This window comes from Lepidochelys kempii, chromosome 1 (assembly GCF_965140285.1).
Source record: "Lepidochelys kempii isolate rLepKem1 chromosome 1, rLepKem1.hap1, whole genome shotgun sequence".
NCBI lineage: Eukaryota > Metazoa > Chordata > Testudines > Cheloniidae > Lepidochelys > Lepidochelys kempii.
In genome coordinates this window covers 172843165-172870233 of record NC_136380.1, presented here as the reverse complement: position 1 = coordinate 172870233, position 27069 = coordinate 172843165, and the positions used below count along the sequence as shown (strand labels likewise).

The window sequence follows — 27069 nt, the reverse complement described above, 5'->3', positions numbered from 1 at the left end:
CGTGGCAGCCGACATAGATAATATAATCACTACAGTTACGAACAGGAGAAACACCTCGAGTGAATATGGATGGCCCTACAAGCCCTTGAGAAAGATGGCCTCATGGCAAATCCAGCCAAGAGTCGGTTGGGGTTTCATGAAGTAATGTACCTGGGATACTCTGTTAGAAGGGCATACGCTTTCGTGGGCTAAAACCCACTTCATTGGACGCATGCAATGGAAAATACAGTAGGAAGATATAGATATAGATATAGATATACACAGAGAACATGAAACAATGGGTGTTATCATATACACTATAACGAGAGTGATCAGTTAAGGTGAACTATTACCAGCAGGAGAGAAAAAAAACCTTTTGTAGTGATAATCAAGATGGGCCATTCCCAGCAGTTGACAAGAATGTGTGAGGAACAGTGAGTGTGTGTGGGGGGAATAAACATGGGGAAATAGTTACACAAAGTACAACTATTTACATGGGGAAATAGTTACACAAAGTAAAACTATTTCCCCATGTTTATTTTCCCCCCTACTGTTCCTCACATGTTCTTGTCAACTGCTGGAAATGGCGTAACTTGATTATCAATACAAAAAGTTTTTTTCTCTCCCGCTGGTAACAGTTCACCTTAACTGATCACTCTCATTATAGTGTATATGATAACACCCATTGTTTCATGTTCTGTGTGTGTGTGTGGGTATATATATATATATATATATATATATATATATATATATATATATATATATATATATATATATATTCCTACTGTATTTTCCACTGCATGCATCTGATGAAGTGGGTTTTAACCTACAAAAGCTTATGCTCAAATAAATTTGTTTGTCTCTAAGGTGCCACAAGTACTCCTGTTCTTTTTGCAGATACAGACTAACACGGCTGCTACTCTGAAATCCATTAGAAAGGGCAAGCTTAGACCTCTGATTGGGAAGGGCCAAGGCTTAGTGACTTAGTGAAGAACTCTAGCCTCAAGAAGGTTGCTTGGCCCAAAGCCTTTAGGATCTTGAAAGATGTTCTAAGCAAAGAACCAGTCCTCTGCCACCCTGACTTCACATGATAGTTCATACCCCACACAGATGCTTCAAACATGGAGTTAGTGGCAGTGGAGTCCTGACATTTGGGTGAGCAAGAGGATCCAATCCTCTATGTCAGCTAAAAACTATTTCTCAGAGAGAAGGCCTATTTCATTACGCAAAAAGAGGCCTTGAGGGTGAAGTGGGCCATAGAAGCATTGCGGTATTACCTACTGGGAAACCTCAATCCTCTTGATAACTGACCACACACCCCACCACTAGCTACATTCCATGAAAGACACCAACCCATGGATTATGAAATGGTATTTAGCCTTTCAATCCCACACCTTCTACGTAGCCCATAGGTCAGGGAATAAACATCAGAATGCAGATTTCTTTTCTTCGGGTGGGGGAATGCAAGCCTTGGACTTGGAAACTCTGGCACTGAACTTAAGGGGAGAGGTCCCTGGGGTAGATAGACCCCACAGTGGAGAGAGACTGGGAGAGGAACAACTGTGGATCCAGGCAAACTCACCCTGGCAGGCCTGCTGGGTATACTCTAGTTGGAGAAGGGGCTCAGAAGGGAGTCTGTTCAGCACAGCAAGGTGGCAGGCAGAGAGAAACAGACCTGTGCTTGCTGCTATGGAGGGGTTACACCAGGACAGTATCCCCAGAAGCAGGACTGCAGCATGAAGCCAGGAGGGACAGAGAAGTAGGAAGAGACCCAGAGAAGTGTGTTAGCTGACTGCAGGTAGTAGATGCCTTTCTTACAGTGCCCAAGAGGGCCGCTTGGTCAGAATCTGGTGGAGTGGGAGGGCCCATGTTCCCCTACTACTAGGCATGACTGCTGGCACAGACTCTTATCACTAATAGAGGGCCCATCCCGACTCAAATTGCACAAAACTTCCACTTCAACAAAAAATATGCATAATACTTTTCACATTTTTTTCCTTGAAAATGGGGCAATTTTTAAAAGTTATCTTATCATTTGAATAAAAATAGGCTTTTTAGGCATAGCAGAATATTGAAATGCTTAACTACCATTTAAATATACAATACTTTCATTCACAAAAGTTAGCTGTCATATTAAATGTAATTGCTAGCATATTGCTTTACAATTTTAAAAGTCCACCATTGTACGAATTAGAGAGGACATTTTAAAGAATATTTCTGATGTAAATGTATGTCTGAAAGATTTATATGAAAAAGCTGTCAGAAATCAATTAAGCTGGTCAAAGGTTTTCTTAGATATTAAAAGTTTAGCACAATAACTTCCACAAGTCTCAAGGCAAAAAAAAATTTGTTTCTTTCCAGGTTGATTTCTTTTATATTTCATAAAGAAAAATGTTGCTTTTGAAAAGGTCTGATAGTCATGACTACTGGGAAAACAAGTATGCTGTGTAAAGTGAAATAGTGCAGACCCAGTCTCATGAACATCTGCACCCATTCCCAGTAACTGGTTGGTTTGATCACATTGTGTCTTTTCAACTCATTATTACAAGAATTCTCATGGAAATGGGTTTTTGATTGTATGAGTATTTGAAAACTGTCCGTTGTTTCTATAAAAATCATATGCACACAAGAGCAAGATTATTAATGCTGTAAGCAAAGTTTAAATGCATTGATAATACTTGATGCAGTTTCAAGCCCTGGCTCTTTCACAGATTTCTTGTGTGAATTTGGGCAAGTTCTTATACTTCCTGTGCCTCGGTTCCACATCTGCAAAAGGGGGGTGGGGGGGTGGGGAGATACTTCCTATCTCCCACCCTCTGTCTTTTTTTGTCTGTTTACACTGCAAGCTCTTAACAGCAGGGACTGTCTCCTACTATGCGTTTGTCCAGTACCTTGCACAATGAGGCCCCATCTTGGTTGTGGCCTGTAGGTGCTACTGTCATTGAAATAATGACAACAATAATTATAATAAGGAATGTAAACAGTATAGTTTAGACTATAATTGATTCTTGTGGTTTCCTCCTACTTTCATAATTGCCAGTCTTGGAAATTCACATTTTTAAGTCAGTTGAATTTAATGTGGCCAATGATATTGTCTCTAGACCAGATTTTCTACACTGGAATTGTTTTCTATAAATCCACCTACCTTTCTTATTTTGGTCAATATCAATATTTGGTCAATATAACCCTATATTAATTGCTGTTTCATCATGTTTTCTCAGAAATCTTGATTGTTTCAAATATATAAACATTTTGTATTACCAGACAAAGTTACATAATTGGGGGTATAGATTACATGCCAGAAAAGTAAATATTCAACGTAATATACTGAAATTAGCTCTGCCACAGCCATAAATACCCATGGGAATTGTACACATAATGCTTTACACATTACACTGAAATGGTCATCGAAAGTGGCATTTGTGATGACTAAACGTCTCAAAAGATGGGAAATTGGACATGGAACATTTTCCCAGTAGTCGGGAAGGCTACACCCTCCAATATTAATTCAGTGGCCTGTTTGAAATGAGTTCAACAGTCTCATTCAAATTCTAAGTAAACAATATTACAAAGACCAGCCACACAAAGTGGCACTCTTGTGGCAGGCTGAACATAAGAGCTGGATGAATTTGCACAACCAATTTATTTAGCAAACATAGTTTTTCTTTGTGAGCATGAATAAGCCATGAACAGACACTTCATTTTTATGAATTTGTTCATTTTTCACAATTGTTCGACAATTAATGTAAGTGAAAATATTTCAGCTTATGGGTTGCTCTTCACAATTGCTTCAAGTATCCGCTGTTTGTAATTCATGTTGGGTGTTTGATTTCCTCAATCAGGTGACTGTTTCCTGATTTAGGATGTTTGTCAAACACTGCACAAGAAGTACTCAGGTAAATTCATCTTTGGTTGAGCATTTATAACCCTTTCTCTTTCCACATTTTTCCAAACAAAGATGAGCTCATTTGAGTTTTTGTGGAAGTGAATAAAAGGGGTCATGAATATATTGAAGTGAAAGGTTTCAGTGCCCCCCACCCCCAATGTTCACTAAACTCTTGCTCAGTATAGAGACGATAGATTGAGGACCCAATTCAGCAAAACACTTAGGCTTGCTTAATGAGACTGCTCCTATGCTTAAATGTCCATAAGTACTGTCCACAAGAATGTCCATAAGTACTGTGCTGGATTAGGTCCTGAAGCAAGGAGAGCGAATATCCCTCGTGCCCATGAAAGTGTTTCCGACAAAGTAATGTTGACACAGATTATTGGGTTATTGTGGGGAAGCATGCGTTGCTACTATAGAGGTGCTGCTTTTCTGTGGATTACACATTTTGGTATCCAGTTTTGTCATTTCTACAACTTCAAAGGAACTCATTTTTCACTTTAAAAAGTACAACTTTTGTCAATATTTTCAACATAATTTGTTTTTACTGTTAGAGAGACTGTTTTTGAGTGACTGTCTTTGACATTGTGTAAATATTGCATTAATTATTTTTTTCTCTTTTTCTTTCCCACTCTTGCTTTTTTCTTTTAATTTGTACTTTATTTCACATATTTTACAACCTTTCCACTTTTTTCTCTAATTTACTTTTTTCTTACACTCCTCATTTTCTATAACAATCTTCATCAATGCAGATAGATGCTGCGAAGCCACTAACGGTGAAAATGGAAGCCAATCATGGCAGCCAAATGCTGCTAGTTTTTCTTTCATTGTAGCCATAAGTCTGTTGTCCATGTTTTGAGATTATTAATAAGACAAGCAGCAGGTTCTCTTCTTTTCCCTAGGAATGTTATTTTTAGGGGTGAAATAAATAAAGACCTGGCTAAAAATTAGACTTTCTGGAGCTCTTGTAAAGTATACATTTCCAATTAATATCATAATGGAAGTAACTGATCAATCTATGCCTGAAAAATTCTCACAAGTGGCTTTTTTCTCAACACACAAACCATATGTCTCATAACAAACACAAACTGACAATGATTGGCTGTTTGTCTGTGTTCATGATTTTATTCATTTTTTCTCAGTTATAGTTTGTTTACCTAAGAAACATGTCCATAGACTTTTATATGTCATTGCTGGTGCAGTGGGTTCTTATGTTTGTCATGTGTGTCTTTCATGAGAGTATTTTGATCCCATATATGCCCCTCTGCATGTATTTCCTTTTAAAAAATATTTATATAATATTTGTTCTGTCAAATATTCTGCTTCATTAGCTACTTTTGTGGTATTTAATACTAAACTGTATGCATATTAGATTTTTTTATGCTTTACAATATAGGATTGTTTTAAAGTATTCATCCCTATCTCAGTTAAGCTTTGTAAATTTCCCTAGTTAATCTATTTTACTTTCTTTCTTCCTCTCTACCAAAATGCTTCTATCCACATAATAGGTACTTCACAGTTATACCCCAAGGTGATGACCACTTATGGCCCCTGTACCTGCTTTTCGAAAAAGGAAAGCTGCCATGCCCAAGCCTTATTTCCATAGCATGTGTTGGTCATGAAAGACACGTTCAGAGTTCTTTATCTTGAACTTTAACAAAGAACAGTAAACATAGTTATGACTCATATGAACTGTTTATTGCACAGTTGGTATACTTAAAAAAGTAGGCCAGATCATGCAGTTAGATTCCCGTCGGCAGACCTTTCTTTGTGCATAGAGATTCATTCATGGTGAGGATCCACATGGATGTAAAGGTTTACCCATATGGATCTGATCATGGTATCAGAGACTAAAGAGGTGGAACTCATAATCCTGTTACATATTTCATAATACTAGAAAGCAATGCAGTTCCAGAATAAGGCAGAAACTAGAGCTTTGTGTTAAGAACTCTTTTCAAAAAGTAAAATTACTGCTGTGAAATTGTGCAATTCTTCAGGATGGTATGATCTTGGGACAAAACATTGAGATATTGAACAAAATTATACAATATTTTGAAAACTTTTCCTTTTTTTTCATTCTGTGCTTTTTTAAAAAGGTTATAAATATACCTTATATTTGAAGAAAGATTGGCCCAAATCAGTGTATCTGCTAAAGAAAAACTGTGCATCTTCACCAATGTAAAGGAATGTCTTCACATATTTAAAAACTTGTAAATGACAGTTTTTACTGGTTTCAAATAATTCCTGAAAGCTTTCACTTTAGAAGATAATTGATAAATCCACTTGTAGTATATCATATCAGATATGGTCTTTTAGAAACATGATCTTGCATGGCTGATCTCTCATCCAAGAGCGTATCCTTCTCCCAGATTACATATGTGTAACTCCCAAAACTGACTTACATGCACTTATAGAAAGACATCCCTGTCTATAAACTGAAATATCTAGTACAACTAGGAATCTTAAGATCTGATCCAGAAACCACTTTGTTTGAAATCCTGGCCCCATTGAAGTCAATGGCAAAAATCCTACTGATTTAGGTGGAGCCAAGGTTTCATCCCTGGACTCTCTCCCCCTCCCCCCCACCCCACTATATTACATCCTTTTTATATCAGTGCAATTCCATTAATTTGAATAGAGTTACACCACCATAAAATTTGTGTGAAAGAGTGGAGAATCAGACTTTCTCGTCAATATACCTACTCATGGTAATTCAGCATTTTGGCTGCAATTCAGCAAGGGGCTTCAGAGTCCCCCTAACGTAAGCGAAAGATGTGCTCAAGGGTTGTGCCATGTTGGAGCCTGAAGCCAGAAATGACTGTTTGATCTGGCACTGAAAAAGCAGTTTATTTTTCATAGAAACTATTATATTTATCTGGATTATAGGTGGAGTTGTAAGCACCGATTGTAGTTAAGGTTGCTTAACACACTCCAGTCTAAGAACCTGTTTTCAGTTGCTTATAACTGCCAAATTCTAACAGTTTGTTCTAAATTTTTTAATAATTGTCTGGCTCAGGCTGATTTTTTCAGGTTTTCTTCAGCCATTTCTGAAAACAAGATTTGGGGATAATATATTGTTTTTCCCATGCTAAAAAAAAAATGTACAAACTTTTTGTTGAGAAATTCTAGTGCCTCCTTGCTTTGGGGCAGATACTGGAAATGTGTAGACATATTGCCTTTGTATCAGGAATGTGTCTTTTGCTGTCCCCATGTAGAAATGCCCAAATGTGGCCTAGTTATAAACATCTGAAACTATCAATCCGCACACCTTCGGTAGAGATTTGTTGAGTTTGGCAGCTAGATTCTCAGAATCTGTTTCTGCTGATCATACTTCAGCCCAAGGATACAGGGTCTGAACTGGAGTTTCCTTGCAAATACTATTTCCTGCTGCCAGTGGCCTCTTTGGTCCTGGGGACAGGACCTAAGAGCAGGAAGACTTTCTCTGTTGTGCTCTCAGTGCTCCCCCTGTGTAGGAGGAAGCAAACTGACTGGAAGGCAGAGAGCAAAAGCTGCATGAGCAGTGTCAGAGGAAGTAGACTGGGACAAGGAGAATGGGGCTGTGAGCTGGTGGGGAGGAGGGCACTGGGACAGAAAACTAGGAGAGGATGGGGGACTGGGACTGGGTGGACATGGAGAATGGAACTGAGAGTCAGAGGAAAACAGGAGCACCAGAGTGCTGGAAGACCTAATGGGATGTGAGTGGACACTAAAATTGATAAGGATCCTGGGTGAGTGGGATACTAGGACTTATTGAGCAAGGTACCGAGAGAGTTCTTGGCTGAGGAGCCCCATTGAGGGAGACTGGGCCTGGGAACCACATTTGAGGAAAGACTGTGACTCAGAAGGGGAGCCTGGAATTGCCTACAGAAGGTGATTGGGACTGGGAAAGGGAAATGGCATGGAGGAGACTCAGATGAAGAGCTAAGGGTGGGAGAGACAGGACAGAGACAGGCGGGGGGGGGGGGGGGGGCACCAGGCAGAAAGGATCAGGTTTGGTGGGGAGAAAGGGCAGAGAGATCTGTGACCACTAGAGCATGCTTATCCCAGATGAATCCCGAGATGCCCGATTTTCAACTTTCCTCTTCTGTCTGCAAAACAGTTGTAAAACACACTGGCAAAAAGTGTCCCCTTTGTGACAGTCCACATAGACAATAGTAACCTGCCTTAGTCTGTCTGTACCTCTGTTCCCCATACGTAATATGGAAATAATACACAGGCATGTTAGGAAAATAAATTACTAATCTTTGTGAAGCGCTCTGATATTATATTAATGAGCACCAAAGAATAGCCCATGAGGAAATTAATAATTCTGTCTTCAGAGCAGGATTTAAATAGTGTGCAGTCAATAAGTCCTGGGGCCACATATTGAATTAGGAAGAGAAAACAAAATTTTGAATAGCTGCTTATTTAGTGAGCACCAGCCATTCTCTGCACTGAACGAGGGAAGGGTCCTGTGCAAAAAATAGTATGTGATCATATTATTAAAAACTATCATAGTGCATGCACACAAGGACAGGCATAGACAACCTTAATTTTGCAGTTCCTGACGTTTGAGTGCTTGATTTACAACCTTAACATTTTTTTTAATGTGTGTAATATATCATATATTTCCTTTGTTCTTCCCTCTTAAAAAAACAAAACAAAAACCTATTAAGGACATATGTGCAAAAGCAAAATGTTTGTTTCTAAACAGTTTACCTTCTCCTTGTTCCCCATGTGAAGTACTCCTCTGTTATCACAACAAACAATTCTGATATTTCAGACAGACATTTAGGATGACAAATGAAAAATAATGAGCAGGCACAGAATCTGATGAACTCGAAGCTATTTAAAGACCCACTGAAGCTTTATGGAAAACTTACTAAAACCTTAATGGGAGTTAAATCTGTGTCTTAGAAGGCAACCTGGATTCCATTATCCCCAAGGGAGCACATTTATGTCATAGTTCCCATAGGGAGTGGAGACAATGAGAAAGCTTTATATCACTTAAAAAGAAAAGGAGTACTAGTGGCACCTTAGAGACTAACCGAGGTGCCACTAGTCCTCCTTTTCTTTTTGCGAATACAGACTAACACGGCTGCTACTCTGAAACCTTTATATCACTTGTACTTCTCCTGATCCTGGGACTAGGGCTGGGTTTAGAGGCCTGCAATCAGGGCAACCGTCCCAGGCACCAACATTCCTGGACGCTAGATCATCACATTCGGTTACCAAATCCCCATTTTTGTTTCTTTGTGATAATGGAGTTTATTTAAAAATTTTAAAAAACTGAATTGTTTTTTAGCTTACTCCATTTGGGTGGTGGGTGGCCACTGAAAATATTTTCCACCCTGGAAAATAAAGGGCCCTGGGATCAACTAGGTACTGGAACAATCACCAGGTTAAATTAGAGAAATCTCAGGGCTATTGGTAATTTACAGCTAGCTGCCTAGTACAGCTGGAGATTCATGGGGTATAAGGACACCTGGCCCCACTCCTTTTCCCCTGGTTATACATTCTACAGCAGGGATGAATAGCTGTTCTTACAGCTGCTCTGTGTCACCAGAGTAAGGTCAAAGATCTGGCCTAATGAGGTTACATTGTCTTTCAGCCAGTGCAAGTAAGAGGAGAATCAAGCCCAGTATAACCCCTTGGTCTATAACTCAGACTGTGTAGTTTCCTGAGATAATATAGAGATGTATGTATTGGTCTGTAATATAGTTTGAGAAGCCTATCCTTAAAACATTAGTAAAATAGGATTATTGTACAGTAAATTGTAATATCATACCTTCTCACAAGAAGGAGCAGGGAAGTAGAGAGAATGGAAGTGCTTACAGATGAAATAATAATTGCCAGGTATATACGTATCAACTTTCAGATGATAACTCAAACTAAAGTTAAGTGATATATAGATCTGCACAGATTTAATTTGATACATTGCTGTCATTAGGACTTAAATGTTAGGTAAGTAAATTTATTATTACAATATAGTAATTCTAAAAAAGCTTTTAGCTTTTATGATTGAAAATGTAACATTTTCCCAGTGTTGTCATGTACCTAGACATTGTTTCATTTAATATAATTTAAAGTCCTAAATTACACTGCTACTGAATTTGAGCCTGAAATCCTAATTAGTGACCCAGAGAACTTTAAAAAACAAAAACAAAAACAACCTCCACAATATTGTGATGCAACTCAAAGCAACAATAGTTTTAGTATTATTCATTCTAGATATGCTACAATTTAAAAAAAAAAAAAAAACTTTTTAAGTCTAGGACTGTATTCTTCCCCAAAGAGGTTTCCTTTGTATCTTTTTTGCTTCCTGAATTTTGACAAGTTACAAACATGTACAAATAATTTATCAGCCAAATGATTTACATAATACGGGTACAAGCCAGAGTACAATGGTTTATTTATAACAACAGAGATATTGGAATATAAAACATTTGGCTAAAAAGAGAAATAAAAACAGTATAATACTACACACTAAAAGCTACCTATATTTTATACATTAGAAATAAAATGTGTTTATCTGTATTTTTGTGTGTTTACATTTTTGTATGTATGATGTACATACCCACATTCTGTCTCTAGCTAAATATAAACAATCACCACACTAAAGTCCCATTTCAAAGCTATAATGGATTTAGAGAGCTGACAACACTGAAATAAAACCCAGGAAATGTAAACTTTATATTTAAAAAACAGAGAATGACATTTACAACATTTAAATTAATGGAATAACATAATAGATGTATAGTATGCAAATAACCAAATTCAACTGCATGGTAATTTCCTGAGCCAAATTCAGAATCATGATCCTGTCACCCAGTGTCGTCCTGTTGTTGTTCATAATGTGTTGAAATACAACTGTAAGTGTAAAACCAGCTAATGAGAAGGCTAATAAAATAAAATCTCAGAGTTATGAACACCTCAGGAATGGAGCTTCTTCATAACTGAAATGTTTGTAACTCTGAAGAAAACATTATGGTTCTTTTAAAAGTTTACAACTGAACATCCACTTAATAGAGCTTTGAAACTTTACTATGCAGAAGAAATATGCTGCTTTTAACCATCTTAATTTAAATTAAACAAGCACAGAATCAGTTTCCTTACCATGTCACATCATTTTTAAAAACTTGTTTTAGTAGTTTACATTTAACACAGTACTGTACGGTATTTGTTTTTGTTTTGTTTTGTTTTGTTTTTTGTTCTCCTCTGCTGCCTTCTACACACATCTTGTTCCAAATGAGGTGTGTGGTTGACCAGTCAGTTCATAATTCTGGTGTTCCTAACTCTGAGATTCTACTGGATAATCTTCTTAAATAAACAAGAATAAGAGGGCAAAAGGGAATCTTATACTGTAATGATTTACATGATATGGGCTCCAATCTCCTGCACAGGAACCACAACAGGTGGAGCTGACTATATGCTATTTTTTTTTAATTTCTTCGGTCATCTGGGTTGTTGCGGGACAGTTTGGCCTTTGGAAGTAGTTAGAACAGCCTAAAAACCCCTGCTATGTCTTTGGACATCTACAATGACCTCCTAGGGACCACTATGGCTTCTGGAGAACATCTGAGTACACTGTGCTCACTCCATGACCACTCCCACCCCCACCCCATTCGCCAAAGCTGTGGGGGAATCTCCAGCTTGCCATTAAGGCAAAATAAGCCTGCTTTATGTTTCTGAGGGGTCAACAATCTGGGCCTGTGTGTTTTCCTTGTTAAAGTCTTGCCACATTTTTTCAAATGTACAAAGCAAAATAGAGGGAAAACAATTAATAAGCCTGCACTTACATGATTGGATTCTCTTGACATTATTTATTGCAATTAAACATGGTTTATTATTGTATCTACCAGAATGTTTTCCCAATCCTTGATATGCTGTGGTCATTATGTATAGAACAGTTCTATTCACTACAGTAGGAAATGCACGTATAATGTCTGCAGAATTGGACACTTAGCATATGTAGCCTTATATGCTAACCTCTGACTCTACAGTATTATCTCCAGCTTTCTATCAAGAAGCTACACAAATGTGAGCACTAAATGGTTTATTACCTGTTTGACAAAAGGTTTTCATGAAAGGGTAAACATGAGGAGACCTCAAGCTGTGTTCAATGTGATCAAAATATTGAGACTGCTCTCTGGGTTTTCTCATGCTTTGCTTTTGTACTGAACATACATCGTGCAATGATTCACACAAGGAAAATACTTCTCAGAATCACATTCAGAATGTGCTTCCCTCCTCCAGGATGTTTAACATCTACATTTTCATTCTAAATCAGCTGTTTTTCCTCATTTTACCATCCTAACTTGCATGCTTCCTTTTCATGACACCAGTGGCATATTCAGCATGTACCCTGTTAACAGCAGTCAGAGATCGACTGAGGCTCCATGGTCAGCTGTTTGGATTGTGCTTCCTTCTTGCATAGTTGCACCTCATCTTCCTTTCAGCTCCTAATAAATCTCAGAAGAGCCAGCATAATGTAATCTATTATTGCCTGGGCCTTGCCTTCCCCATGGAAGTATATAATGTAGCCAGTGCAGTTATTCCCTAGATGTACATTTTAAATTACATATTGGGTGAAATCCGGGCCCCACTGGAGTCAATGGAAATTTTGCTATTGACTTTGATGGGACCAGCATTTATTTTATCCTTAGAAAACCTGTATATTTTCTAACTATTGTCTAATAATACATGTTAGCTGTATTTAGGTAATAGAAATAGACCATTAAGGTAAATATTTCTTCATCACCCTAAACCTGTTCTATATAAGTAAATTTCTTTGGAACACACAATTCATTTGTGTAGAATATACCCCATTCATGGGTACTATGAGCAAGGGTGTATTTCACCTTTGCAGGAGTCACTTTAATGGTGCAAGGCCAAATATCCCTCCAAAGTCATCCCTTTAACCCATGCATTTTCCAAATAGTCTCTTTTTGGTTTTTAAGAAGTAGTCCAACTATTTTTGACTTCTAATCATATCAGTCCATAGAAAACTAGTAGAAAAACTAATACAATATATGGCAGTGTACAGTGGTGTAGATGTGTCTACATAGATTTCTATGGGGGGAGACGGGGGGAGGAATTTTTTCCCCATAAAATAAAGAGTAAAATTACTTCACTAAATTAAGTGTAATTATGTTAATCTGTAGGAGATGAGCATGGCATTATTGTTCTGACTGAATCTGAATTGAGAGGATACAAGTTTAACAGACAATAGTACATATACCTGTGATATCATCCTATGCATTTTATATAAATTAGCAAATGAATGATATAATTTATCACAAAAAGAAAAGGAGTACTTGTGGCACCTTAGAGACTAACCAATTTATTTGAGCATAAGCTTTCGTGAGCTACAGCTCGCTTCATCGGATGCATACTGTGGAAAGTGTAGAAGATCTTTTTATATACACACAAAGCATGAAAAAATACCTCCTCTCACCCCACTCTCCTGCTGGTAATAGCTTATCTAAAGTCTACTTGGTAAACATCAGCAGATTATAAACTAGTATCTATCATATAATATATTTCTAAAAGCAATTTATACAATTAAATAAAAGCGTGTAGGCAAGGAGCAGTTGTATAAGGCCCAATCCTGCAAACACTTATGCATGTCCTTAACTTTAAGCATCTGAGTTGTCTCATAGAAGTCAATGGGACTACTCATATGTTTAAATTCAGCACATATATAAATGTTTGCAGGACTGGGGCCTTAGGCACTTTCCTACGGAATTAACAGTTTTTCCAGCACTGGGTTTGAAAATTGGTGTTAGTTACACCCATTTTTATACACCCTTATTTTATACAGTGTATATTTAGTACATAATCCTGAGAAAAACTAAAATTGGCATTATTATGTGGCATTAGAGGCACACTGTATTTTATGCTATTAAAATGAACAGTATAGCATATTTATTTTACAAATCCAATGTGCACATTTTCTCCGTGGGAAAATAGTTATTTTTATAAAGCATGTCATTTTTATCAGGATGCACGTTAACTGAAATGTAACACAAGCTTAGCAAACCTGATCAGTTGCGTATTTTCAGTACTGTTTCATTGAAAATGTTATACACTATGTGTTCACTCTGCTAGTGTGAAAAATACTTTAACTGCTACAATCTCTGTGAATTTCTATTTTCTAAAAACACTCTAAATACAAACAGTTTCTGGGGTTTTAATAATTAATTTGTGAAACATTAACTTTTAATTTCCCCCCCATCCCTTTCTTGTTTCACTGACATTCTGCTCTATTGGCATTTCCTGCCACCTCAGCTTCTTCCCTGAAGAATGTGTGCATATTGTACATGTGATGTTCCTCAGCATCATTACAAACATAATGTCCAGAAATGTATGTCATCTTATGCATGTCTTCCATTTGTTGTTCAATGTCCATTTTATTTTATGTACCCTTTCTGTCTCCATTTTTGTAATAAAGAAAATTGAATGAAAGCATCCTTATCTGTATTTTCTTTATTACTGGTGAAACCTCTTGTCCTTGTCCTGTATTTCCTTTATATCATATTTGGCTGACTAGAATTCGGAACTTCATGGACAACATTTTTGTTTCAACAGTTAACACCAATATTTTATCACTAAAATCCATAATACCATTTCCCCCATTCTTATTTTGGCTTATGTTAGGTGGCTGCTACACTACTCTTCTAGAAGAGCAATTATCTGGTCTCTTCCAAGATGGTTTTAGTGGCCCTTAAGGCTTGTCCACACACACACGCACAAGTCGTACCACTTTAACTATACAGTATAAAAATGCTTTATATAGTATAGCTTATTGCCATATGAAAAGGGGAACAAGCTAAATAAATAGAAGGCACCTTGATTGCGGTATAACTCCATTCGCATTAAGGCTTCTACCGACATAGTTATTTGTGTAAAAAGAAAATCACACTGCCAAAATAGCCAAAATAGTTATACAGTACAAAAACTGTATAGATTAGGTTTTACTGTAATTGTGCAATAGTATTTAGAATTTAAATTGTTCTGATGAGCTCACAACTACTGTATTTGTATTTGCCCCAACTTTAGTGAACAGGCAGAAAATCCCACGGAACTCTTAAATGCTTTGTCCGTCCAAATATAGTGACCAATTAACATAGGTCCTATTTCTCTTTCAGGCCTTCTGACTGTATTCTCTCTGAATAATACTATCAGCTGGCACAAGGTTACTAATCAAAACTGCGTGGAGTGCACACAACATGATTTGGGTTCAACAGGTGGCAAGACAAAGGCATTGTCCTTTTTCTTCACTTCATAGTAATGCAACACTTATATAAAGCCATACCTTTTCAAAGCCCTCCACACACATTCACTGATCCTTACAACACTTCCATGAGATAGGTAGGTAAATGATATTGTTCCCAATTTAAAATTAGGAAACCAAGCACAGAAGTTAAGTCACTTACCCAGAGCTATATAATGAGTCAGTGGTAGAACTCATGACACAAAAACTACCCTAGTTGGATACAGTATGGAGGAATTCTGGGCTAGTTCTACGCTATCCACTCTTAGCTTCCCAGTGGAGGAAGCATGTAGGAAGGAGAAGAGGGCATTCCGAGAGCTGGGTGTGTTCTAAAGATCCCCAGCTGAAGAATGACCCTTGTTGCATCTGGATATAACTAAGGGCAGCCTCCAGTGGTCATGCGATCATATAGCTGGCTTAGAGCCTGCTTTGCCCCTTCTTTTGCTGTGTACAGTACTGGTGCAGCTGAAAATCCAGGCCTAAAACTCAAGTCTTTGTGTTAGTGATTGAATTCATGTTCATCCTCATCCAGCGTGAATTGGTGTAAGGATTTGCATTGAAGGGACATCACTATTAAATGCCAAATCTCCAAGCCCTGCATAACTGAAATGGCCATTGAAGTCAAGGGGACATGAATACATACAGGGCTCCAAGATGCTGTTTCTGTGTTAGCATTTAACACTGATGATCTGTCCCTATTTCTTTAAGACCCTAGTACCTTCCTTCAATGCAATTTTCTGTCATCCATTTTTTCCCCTGTTTTTTCAGGTTCTGAAATCAATTGGGACAAGCCAGAAATCTTTATTCTTAATAAATGTTGCTATGGTACCATGCCTATATGGAAATTAACCCCTGAAATAAAAACCGCAAAGATCACAAATTTGGAAGTATGTTTAATGACCAATTTCAATTCCACCTTGTATTTCAAAAACTGGCCAGGTTATGGGTGTCACTTCCTAATGGTAAAGAGAGTAAAAATTATGACGAAACTTGTTAATACCTTAGCTCAGCTACACTCTCAGAATACTTCTACCCCTTTATTTTGCATTATCTTTAGATGGGTCACTATTGTGTCATTGCTACTTAAGCAAATGTATGCTTGAAGGCAATGGGGAGGCCTGTTTAAAGACTGATGGCATGATATTGCCCATCAGATTATCTCCTCCTCAGTAAATTCATGTGCACTCATATAGATGCACTTGTCAAAAAAATGTTGTTTTCTCAGGATAAATGAGGTGTGAATGTTACCCAATATACAGGAGTTTTTTTTTAATTTGGCTTTTTTTCCCTAAAACAGGGAATGTTCTGAGGAAGAATATAAATGATGAATTCCTCCTGTGTGTTTTTTTTTTTTTTGGTGTGTGTTTGTGTGTATGTTTATTTTAAGGAGAGACACACAGCATTCCCTTTCACATAATTAATGTTGTGCATACTTGTCTGTCTCCCTAGCCTAATAAATCTTTCAAGTACTGTAATGACAGTGGAGACAGAGTTGAGTATCCAACTAGACCTTTTCAGCCATATTATATATAGCCAAATTTTTATTTCAAGAAGGCCAAGGAGCCACAATCTGCACTTTGAAGGATGTAGTGATCAGGCTTTTCCAGCTAGTACATAGTCAGCTGGCATAAATTTGAAGCAACCTGTTCTGGGGCAGATAATCAGATAATTGGCTGTTGGGTTTTCAGTTTCTTCTCCTTTCCACCTCTCCTGGGCTGCCCCAGATGGCTCTGTGCAAAAGGACAGCCATTCTTTGCTAGGCACTAGGCCCAGGCAGAACTAGTCAATGGTCTATCTGGATGTTTCTGGGGCACTCACAATCTAGCAGGGAAGCAGGTAGTTGAGCAACCAAGGGTATGTCTACACTACAACAAAAGCCCAGAGTTAGAACACAAGGTAGCAGATCCTGGGATTGTTAACCTGAAACTTGAGTGTCTACACTCACTTGTAACCTCAGTCCTACTGGACTTGTGTTCTGGGAGTCTGTCAAAAGTATCCCACAATTGCGTTGTCCAAATTCTAAGTCCTCTGGAAGGTCAAGTTTGGTGGACAGTCAAGTTTTCCCACACTGCACTACAAACAAAGGGCATCTACACTGCATTACGCAGGCCAAAATTTAACCACCCATATCCCAGACTGCCTAGTGCTCTTCCAACGTGGCCATTGTAGCTCTTTGTTTGTGGTGCAGTGTGGGAAACTTTGACTGTCCAGAAGACAAAGAAATTCAGTCTGTGCGATACTTTTGGTGGACTCCCAGAGCACAAATCCAGTAGCACTGAATGTAAATTGCAAAGCAATAGGGCTTGACCTGACTCAGATTTGGACCCTCCAACACAGTGATGTTTTGGGACTGAACCCTGGTTTAGCGCAATTTATGTGTAGCCAGAAGAGGGTTAAGCCTGAGTTTGAACCCTGGGCTTATATTGTGGTGTAGATATACCCTTACTTCTTCCTCCCCTATGACACAGCAGGTATCCACCGCGGAGCTGCTGAGCAGCTGCAGAAAAGAAAGACCCAGAGCTGCATGAAGTACTCCCAGGTCAGAGCAGAAGTGCTCCTGGAACTACCGGGGGGGGGGGGGGGGATTTGAGGTGCCAGGGATAATTCAAAGCCTTCTTTTTAAATATCAAAAACCATGGCTCCAGGAAGGCATTTCAATTAACAATAAAATATATATTTTCTTGTTAGCACTTTCATTCTCAAGAGCTATCAGTTGGACACCCCTGTACTGGACTCTGAAGTCCCTGTACACCACTGTGGCTATTTCATTTACATCCACTTTTAGATCCTTTTACATTGCCAGAATGGTATAAAAGGGCTTTAGTGTAAAGGAGAATTAAGCCCTAATAACTCATTTGTCTAAAAGGGTCATTAAGGGACAATCCTTGCCTAAAAAGTAGAGGACAAATGCATTTGGAAAGACTGCTTTTCTACAAGAGGTAATTACGGTATATATAATTCAAAGGAAAGCCTCTCTTGGATTTACAAGAAAAGCATAACATTCTTGATAAGCATCATTTCTGATACTCATAGCTCAGAAACTGTATCAGCTCTAAAATGGACACTCTCAACTATGAAACTGAAAATATCAACCCCTCCTCCACCCACATTTTCTGTTATTTACAGCACATACTTCCATATCTGATCCTTTTGTCATTGAAGTCATGCAACTGACTTCAGTGTTAGCTGGCTTATGGCCATAACTAGCAATGAGCTAATTTATTACTGGGGCATTTGGTAGGCATTTGACTTGCTGTCATATAATGACAAGGAAAGAGTTTGGGTTAACATTCACAGTATATCTACAGCAGGCAGAATTATATGGTGATCTTATTTCACAAAGACCATCAGAATCAGAATGTTGCTGAACGTATCAAGCAACACAAGGCATAACTGTTTATTGTGACAGGGTGTACTAGGCTCAGAGGCCCCCTGCTGGAGGCCTCATGCTCCTACCACACTCAGGTAAGAGCAATAGAGGTGGGACCTCCAGGCTGCCTAGAGAGACTCTGAGAAAGCAGCTAATCAGAGAAGAGGCAGCAGGGGGCAGCCAATCAGAGCCCAGTAGGCTCACATAAAAGGAGCTTCTGGACAGAATAGATTAATTTGTTGGCAGGGACCAAGGGAGTAAGGAAGGTGCTCCTGACTGGCTGAATGGGTAAGTAGGACTGCTTTTCTCTTTCATTATAAGGTGTTCATGTAATTATTTTTTTTTTAATTTTCTTTCCCCTAGTTCTATTTACAAAACAATTACAACTATGCAAGACCTCAGATGGTCTTGAATCTCAGCACTATGCTCAAATATTAATTTTTATAGTTTATTTTATGTGTATATCCAAAAATAATGCAGCAATAATTATTGATAAATTGTACAAAATAGAAACATATAGCAAAGAAGAAATAAGATAAAAATACACAATATACTTTTGTCAAACTGCAGTCATCATCAACATCTCAGGTGACAACTGCTACAAAAAAAGACAGCTAGGACAGGAATGCCTCCTGTGCTAGCCTATAATAGTTCACTAGTAAATAAGAGCTATGCTGTTGTAAAATGACAGATTTGCATGAACTCAGGAAAATGATAAAAGACAAAAATACCATATCACCTGTGGATGAACACTTTTCACAAACTGATCACTCCATGTCTGACCTATCAGTCCTCACCCTCAAAGGAAACCTGCACAACACTTTCAAAAGATGAACCTGGGAGCTTAAATTAAAAAATTTGCTCTACACTAAAAATCATCGTTTCAATAAAGACACTAGTTTTAAGGCTTATTACAACCATTTGTAACCCACTAACCTTCTTTGTCCTATGACTACAGCAGTGTTAATAGGCGACTGCACCTTTAATGGGCCCTTAAAATATGTTTTGACTACTTACCCTAAACAATCTGTTCCACCTTCTATTTAGCTATGCCACTGAGTATGTACCCCAAACCTGAAGACAACATCTGGGTAAGCTAGAAAGACTGTCCCTTCCACCAACAGATGCTGATCCAATAAAAGATATTACCTCACCTATCTTCTCTCTCTAGATTTGCTCCTGTGAGTTAGACATACAAAAACTGTATGTCTGTGAAAGGAAAGAGTAAATGGTGACAAATGTCCAACTACTGGCTTTTCAGACTCCAAACTATTCATATTCATGAAGTATTGAATAAGATATAATCTCACTATCTGAGCCTTTGAAATTAAACTCAGGCACATCATCAATTTCTTTTGATTTGCATGTCAAAATGTCACAGCATTGGCAAACTCATATATACATTTCCATCAAAAATAACACTGAATTTACCAGAAAATTTTTTACCAGAATTGACCAGAAAAAAAGTATTGATTCTTTAATGTCCAACAGAAGAAACTGAACATTCAAAACCATTTTCTTATTTGACTGACTGGACCTGGACAAATGTTATTTCCTTCGTGGCCCATCATTAGAATACTTTTGCACTTCTGTACACACTATATACTTCTGTCTCTATAAGTATTGGACACAAAAGACACAGGAAAATCCAACTTACATTGGTTTCAGAGTAACAGCCATGTTAGTCTGTATTCGCAAAAAGAAAAGGAGTACTTGTGGCACCTTAGAGACTAACCAATTTATTTGAGCATGAGCTTTCGTGAGCTACAGCTCACTTCATCGGATGGATACCGTGGAAACTGCAGCAGACATTATATATACACACAGAGATCATGAAACAATACCTCCTCCCACCCCACTGTCCTGCTGGTAATAGCTTATTTAAAGTGATCATCAAGTAGGGCCATTTCCAGCACAAATCCAGGTTCTCTCACCCCGCTCCAAAAACCACACACAAAAACCTGGATTTGTGCTGGAAATGGCCCACCTTGATTATCATGCACATTGTGAAGAGACTTGTCACTTTGGATGGGCTATTACCAGCAGGAGAGTGAGTTTGTGTGTGTGGAGGGTGAGAGAACCTGGATTTGTGCTGGAAATGGCCCAACTTGATGATCACTTTAGATAAGCTATTACCAGCAGGACAGTGGGGTGGGAGGAGGTATTGTTTCATGATCTCTGTGTGTATATAATGTCTGCTGCAGTTTCCACGGTATGCATCCGATGAAGTGAGCTGTAGCTCACGAAAGCTCATGCTCAAATAAATTGGTTAGTCTCTAAGGTGCCACAAGTACTCCTTTTCTTTTTGCCAACTTACATTGGTAAGGAATGATAGTGAAGTGTAGCAGCTCAGAAACTAGATAGCTAGACAGTAGTTGCTTTATTCTTTAATGGCAATATAAGGCATTTAAGAATCTAGTCCCCAATCCTACATAATTGAAGTTTTGTTATTGACTGTAATGAGGGCAGGAGCAGGCCCCTAGTGAGGAGGAATAAATGGAATATGTAATCTGAATTCTAATAAAGGTAATAATAATTTATAAGAGTCTAATGTAAAAGATTGTTCTATAAGCCTTCCTCACTCTGCTGAACACTTTATCACACAGATAGTACAATGGAATTCAGTTGGTACTACTCATTAATTACTCACCAATATGAGTAAGAGTTGTACTGTCTAGCCCTAAACCGCTAAATCCTAACACATGAATCTTATAAGGTCAGATACTATTTTCCAGTTTTACAGCCTAGAAAAGGATAATATTTAGCATTATCCTTATGTGTCTGAAATAATGCAATACTACATTCTTGCTATTTGAATGCCTGTCAAAAGATACTTTTTTTAAAATCAAAAGCAAGAGTTTTTAATGAACTAAATAAGAAGCCATTAAATCAAAGCTAAGTTCCAGCCTTTATAGATGCAATAACAATATCTAGTGAGACTTTAGATACTGTTTTTAAGGATATTTGATGTGAGGATGCCAGCCATTTGGTATCATGGACAACCTCTATTGCAATGAGTACAAGCGGGCAGTGTGAAAGAGAGGACAAACAAGGTAATTCCTTCCACCTGCCACCTTCTTTGTTAGTAGTTTCAGAAAATCTCTCTACCACATAGTTATCAGTTCCTTCAGCTTTCTGACTCTTCCCTTTTTTTTTTTTTTGGGGTGGTGGGGGGAGGGACACAGTATTTTGAAGGAATTGTGGATTCTAGGTATAATACAATGGTCCTGACTCTCCACTGCGCTACATTTGTGCAGTCATTTACACAGTTCAAAATGGGTGTAAAATGCTACATCGGAATGGCAGGCTTTTACACCATTGCACTTACTTTGCACTGGTATAAATAACTGCAAGGTTGAGGGCAATGGAGAATCAGCTCCAATATTTTTAAGCTGCAATTGAGGAAAAAATAATAAACACTTGTAAGTGCAAAGGTGGCTTTTCCTATGGGGGAGGGGTCTCAAGTATCATTTGTGTACGTACAATTTTGTGCATAAGTACCTGTATGTGAACTTTTTGTGCTCTATCACAGAAGGCATGATACACAGGTGATACATGGACATGCAAGCAATAGAATTTACACAAACAAAATCTATTTGAATACACAAGTTTTGCCTGTAAGAATGCTATCCCCTTGTGGACAAGCAATAGATTCTGTGCTCTGGATGTAGAGGACAGTATATGAATTGCCCTTGTGCAGCTATGTGTGCATATTCAAGTGAAAGCAGCCTTCGGAATACCTGTAGTAACCACGTACAGGGGTGGACATAAAGCACAAGTTTTGGAATCAATAAATACTTAGTTGGAGTCTACAAAATTAAGTATTTCCACTCATTTCTCCCCACTTAGGAGGAAGTTCTGAATTAATTGCCGAATTCCTCTGTTTTTTGTCCCACCTACTTTATTTAAAACTTTTTTCTGATGCTAAACAAAAGTATTACTAGATCTTGAAAATACAGTTCAGTATTGAAGAGTTTGCCAAAACTTTCCACCTTTTATTTTAAGAACGTGTACCACGTTTATTATTAAAGCTTCATGAATCATTGTCCTATGATAAGTGTTTATTTGAAGAAGTGGATGCACACGGTGCTTTTTTGAAGCTGGCAGTTCCTTTCATTATCATGACGTTAATGTATAGCATATTCTTAATGCCACATTCTGTGCAATTAAAAGCATATTATACTAAAAGCAGCATTGATTTGACAAATGACAATCAAAATGCATGACAAATATATTTTTTTTCAGATCAGTGTTTTAAAAGGTATGGTTATGGTTCGATTACTAAAGATGGGTATATAATAAACCTTTCAAGGAATATGCTCAGACTCAATTCACTCAAATTAACATAGAATTAATAGGATGTATATTAAGTGTTCAATATAGTAGGGAAGCCATGCACATAAAGAATCTAAACATATATTACTATTGTAGCTCTTCACAGAAGGCAACTAGAACTTTAAGTCAATATGATACATTATGGAACATTTTGAAAAGTGTTCCATTGACTTCACTGGAAGCTGAGTTAGGCTAACGCTGAGTCCCATTGACTTCAGTGGGAGCAGAGTTAAACCAGTGCTGGTTACTTTTGAAAAATCACATCCTTAAACAATAATTCAGAAACAGAAAGGAAAAAAAAGCAGCAAAAACAGATGCATTTTTGCACTAATTTAATGTTTATTCCTAAATGTCCATAGTAAGGAATGACAGGATAGGATAATGGGTCCATCAGTATTAGAAAAGCAATGATGGCAAACCTATGGCATCCCAACCATCAAGTCCAGCCTCAGACTTTGGTGGAGTTGGTAAACCAGGAAGATAGGTGTGCAGAAGCAAAATGAGGAAAATTGTTAACTAGGGTCAAGTATTCTAAAAATAAGTCTTCATGAAGGAATAAAGGGGGCAGAAAAGACACAGATATCAGGAAACCAAGGACCGAAGAGGGATCACATGGTTGCTGTAGTAAGAAGAAGAAAAGGCGAGACAGAATGAATGGAAAAGAAAGGGGGAGGCAGTCAGAAAACAGGGGTCAGAAGTGAGGGAAGGAAAGGGTCAAAGCAAAGAGAAACTAAGGAATGATAATGAGGAAACAAAACAAGAAAGATTTACTGTATGGAGAAAATTTTGAACTAATGAATGGGAATACTATATATACAATTCATAATTAACCTGTGGAACTCATTGCTACATGATAATGCTGAATCCATAATTTTCAAACTAAAGTTAGGTTCTTATATATGGAGCAGCTAGCATCCACGGTTGAAACATTGGGCCCAAGATCTTAATGGATTCACAAAAGTATTAGAGATTTATATGTGGGAAGTGAACCTACACAGGCTCTTTAAATTATAAAAAACAAACCTTATACCTCAAGATATAAGCTGAACACTAAGAGGTCGGAAGAGGAAAATTCTGCAAGTGGGTTACAACATAATTATTGCCTACAGAGTTTAATTTTCCTTTCTCTGGGGCATTTGGTGCTGACAACTATTAGTCAGGATACTTGGCTAGATGGAAGTTAGTTCTGAACCAGTATGCCACATCTTATGGGCCACATCATCATCTTCTGCACTAAATCATTTGGCAGAGACTTGAGAGGATGGACTTACTTTGAGGATTGTTTCATGCAGATTCCCCCTCATTGTTCCATTGAGGGGAGTAGGCTTGCTCGGTTCCTGTAGACCAGACTACAAGGCCTGCCTCTTAAGCTTGGTGGATCCTGCTGGAATCCAGAAATCATCAGCGGTTCTCCCAGCTTTGGCCTGTCACTTCTCCTTAAACTGACCAGGTCTTTCAGCACCCGCGCCCCTGAGCAGTCCCCAGACTCTTCTTGGGTTCCAGAATTGGTTGGGGGCTGTGAAGTCCAGCGTGTATTTGCATGGGTTGAGGGAGATCCATGTCTGGAAAGTTCCCTTGGGTCTCTCAGGAGCACAGTCCAAATCTATGTAACTAGTAGGGCTGATGTATTTCCAGAATTGCTATTGAAGACTGAGCTCACGATGAAGTGATGAACACCTACACATTTTGATCTATTGCATCACAAAGGACAGATGTTCAGAGAACTGCAGTGATGCATGCTGGGATACCATTAGTGCTATACAAAATAGTGAAAAATTATGAAATATTTCATGGATTTTTTCACATTTTCATTTCAGGCGATTCGGCACCTACTTTTCAGAGCTTCAGAAAGGCAGGAGTGATTAGCCTCTCTATACCCAATCAAAGGGGGAGAGGGTAAGGAGCCTCCACTTCCTTTACACAGGCCAGTGATGGGCTTCCCAGAATCACAGCCCCGCTAGGGTTAATATTGCCTATCCAAAGGATGTTTGCACAAGGAAATATAATCATCACAATAAATAATATGCTGAATGAATTGTACCCATAATGAGTGCTTGCTCCTGAGACATGGAGCCTCCATTGATGCATTCTAAGAGCTTCACCCTGAATGCCTTTCACATCCTAAATGCTCACTGACTTTACTGGGAGTTTTTCTTAAGTAGAAAACAGATTATCAAGCCCAAATAAAGTATGGGTATAAGGAAAGAGTGAAGAAGAGAAAAATGAGCATTTTTTCCTAGATTTTAAACCATGTTTTTTCTTATTTTCAGTACATGGTTTCTTCCAGTCATGTATGTAGTAAAGGATGTTTGGGATAACATGTTGTACCAACACTCTTGTTTTTTGGTCTTGTTGATAAACAGTATGTAAATCTCGGAATGAATAGCCTGAACTGAAATGAACTTGAAAAGTTACTGAAATAGGGCTTTGCTTCAAGAACCTAAAATGTAAAAAGTGGTTGTTTATTTTCTTAGTGAGATAAAGTAGAAAAGCAAACAAAAAACAGCCCATATCTGTGTCAGAGCAAAAGAACAAAAATAATAGAAAGAAAGGATTAATTTATGAGATTCAGATTTAAATCCAACATTACATTAGTTTGTCATATCTGCTTTTTAAATTTAGTTTGCCAAAACAGTGCTTTTTGCTTTTGATGACTAGATAGCATGTCCTCGATATTTGCAGTGGTGCCTCTGTAGTATAGGATAGTAAAAGGAATTCTGCAAATACTGGAGTCATGTTATCTAAGATAAAGTCAGAAAGGTTTTAAGCATTTAGTTATGTTTTATGTGCAGGAGCCAGCAGGTAACAAGATGAAAGAACGAATTACTTTCAGATCTCAGAAAGCTCTATGTGTGCTTATAGTCAAAGCTATAAAACCCAAGTATAATAAAATGCTCTTGCGCTAATGCGCCTATTGATTGTCTGTTATGTGGATGAATCATTTCAGTTCTGAAACAGGAAATACTGAGCACTATAGAAATGTTCTTGTTAGTAGTCGAAGTAATACTGTGGTAGCACCTGTAGGCCTCAGCTGAGATCTGAGCCCCGTTGTGCAGGGTGCTGTACCAGCACACAGTAAGAGTAGGGCAGTGGGGAAGCAGACTGCTACTGGGTGTGGTTTGTCCCTGAACCATCTTGCTATGGGAGCATATGATGGCTGCAGACGGTGCCCTGTTGTGGGTACATCTTACTGTCCCTCCAAAACTAAGCTATGTGTACCTCTTCCTAACAAGCATACCTTCCAACCAACACCTCACACCAAAACACTGCTCTTGGAACCATGTACTGCAGTCAAGCATGTGACATGTTCCCCGTCCCTGCCAGTGGTCACCCTCATTAGTTACTGATTCTGCTGTGCTGTTCTGTAGGTATACGGGAAGGAAGAAGCTCCTTCCAGGAGATTCAGGACAATGTCATTTAAAAAAAATACATTGATTTCTGCATAATTTTTTTTTCTGATACCAGATGAGACTGTAGTGATATATTGATTAATATACAGTGTCTTTCATTTCCTGGCATAAATACCTATTCAGATCTTTTGTATCTGCATAATTTATTTACAAACATTCAGATGGGGTGGGGGGGCAGCTGAAAATGAAAGGGAAACTTCTCTAACACAAAGAGGCAGACAAATATACATCAATCAAATATTAATGACTCAGAAGATGTCTCAGCCAATCCTGAATCATAAACAATTGCCAGAATCTCCTTGTGGAGGATACCAATGCTGTGGTAATAGGCATTTTCCTCAGATGGCTGGGTTTTTGTGATCAGGAAGAATTAGTTATGCAGCCTCCTCAATCACTAGGTGCTTGCTTGTCTTTTCTGGCTGAAAGTTTGACACACATTATCCTCTGACATAATAATGATACTTGGTTGAAATTTAAAAAATAAACTTTTGTGGGAGTTTTAGCTCCTTATGGAACAGACCTATAAAACAAGACTCTTTCCAGAGATGGGTGGATGGATGTTTGATTTTATTGGGCACAGTTTCCACTCCACAAAAGTCTATAGGATGGTTCAAAACTATGTAGAAATGACCTCATTTAATATTACTTTCTGTAGGTATTTAGAGCCATTTCTCTAGAACCTCATTACATTTTATAGGACTCTGCTGGTTTAATCACTATTAAAATCTACATTTTTCCATAAGGTCTGAGTGTGTGCACAGTTCAGTCTTTTTGACAATCTGGATTAAATTATTAATTCAAAATATATTTGTATGTAAATTACCCATTGACTGTA

The 27069-nt window shown here is 38.1% G+C and overlaps 1 protein-coding gene across 4 annotated transcripts in view; it reads left to right on the top strand.

The window, feature by feature from the left end:
• The window catches only part of NCAM2 (neural cell adhesion molecule 2), a 558500-nt gene that overhangs the window by 509680 nt on the left and 21751 nt on the right, over positions 1-27069 (top strand). Inside the window, exon 16 of one of the 4 annotated variants that reach the window (XM_073363298.2) lies at positions 4618-4952. The exons of 2 other annotated variants lie outside the window; for them this stretch is intronic. In XM_073363298.2, the coding sequence (XP_073219399.2) occupies positions 4618-4724 (107 nt within the window). In that variant the 3' untranslated portion in view covers positions 4725-4952. Of the gene's footprint in view, positions 1-3821; positions 3882-4617; positions 4953-27069 lie in introns of those variants that run through there. One more of the 4 variants, XM_073363306.2, reaches the window with a different exon arrangement.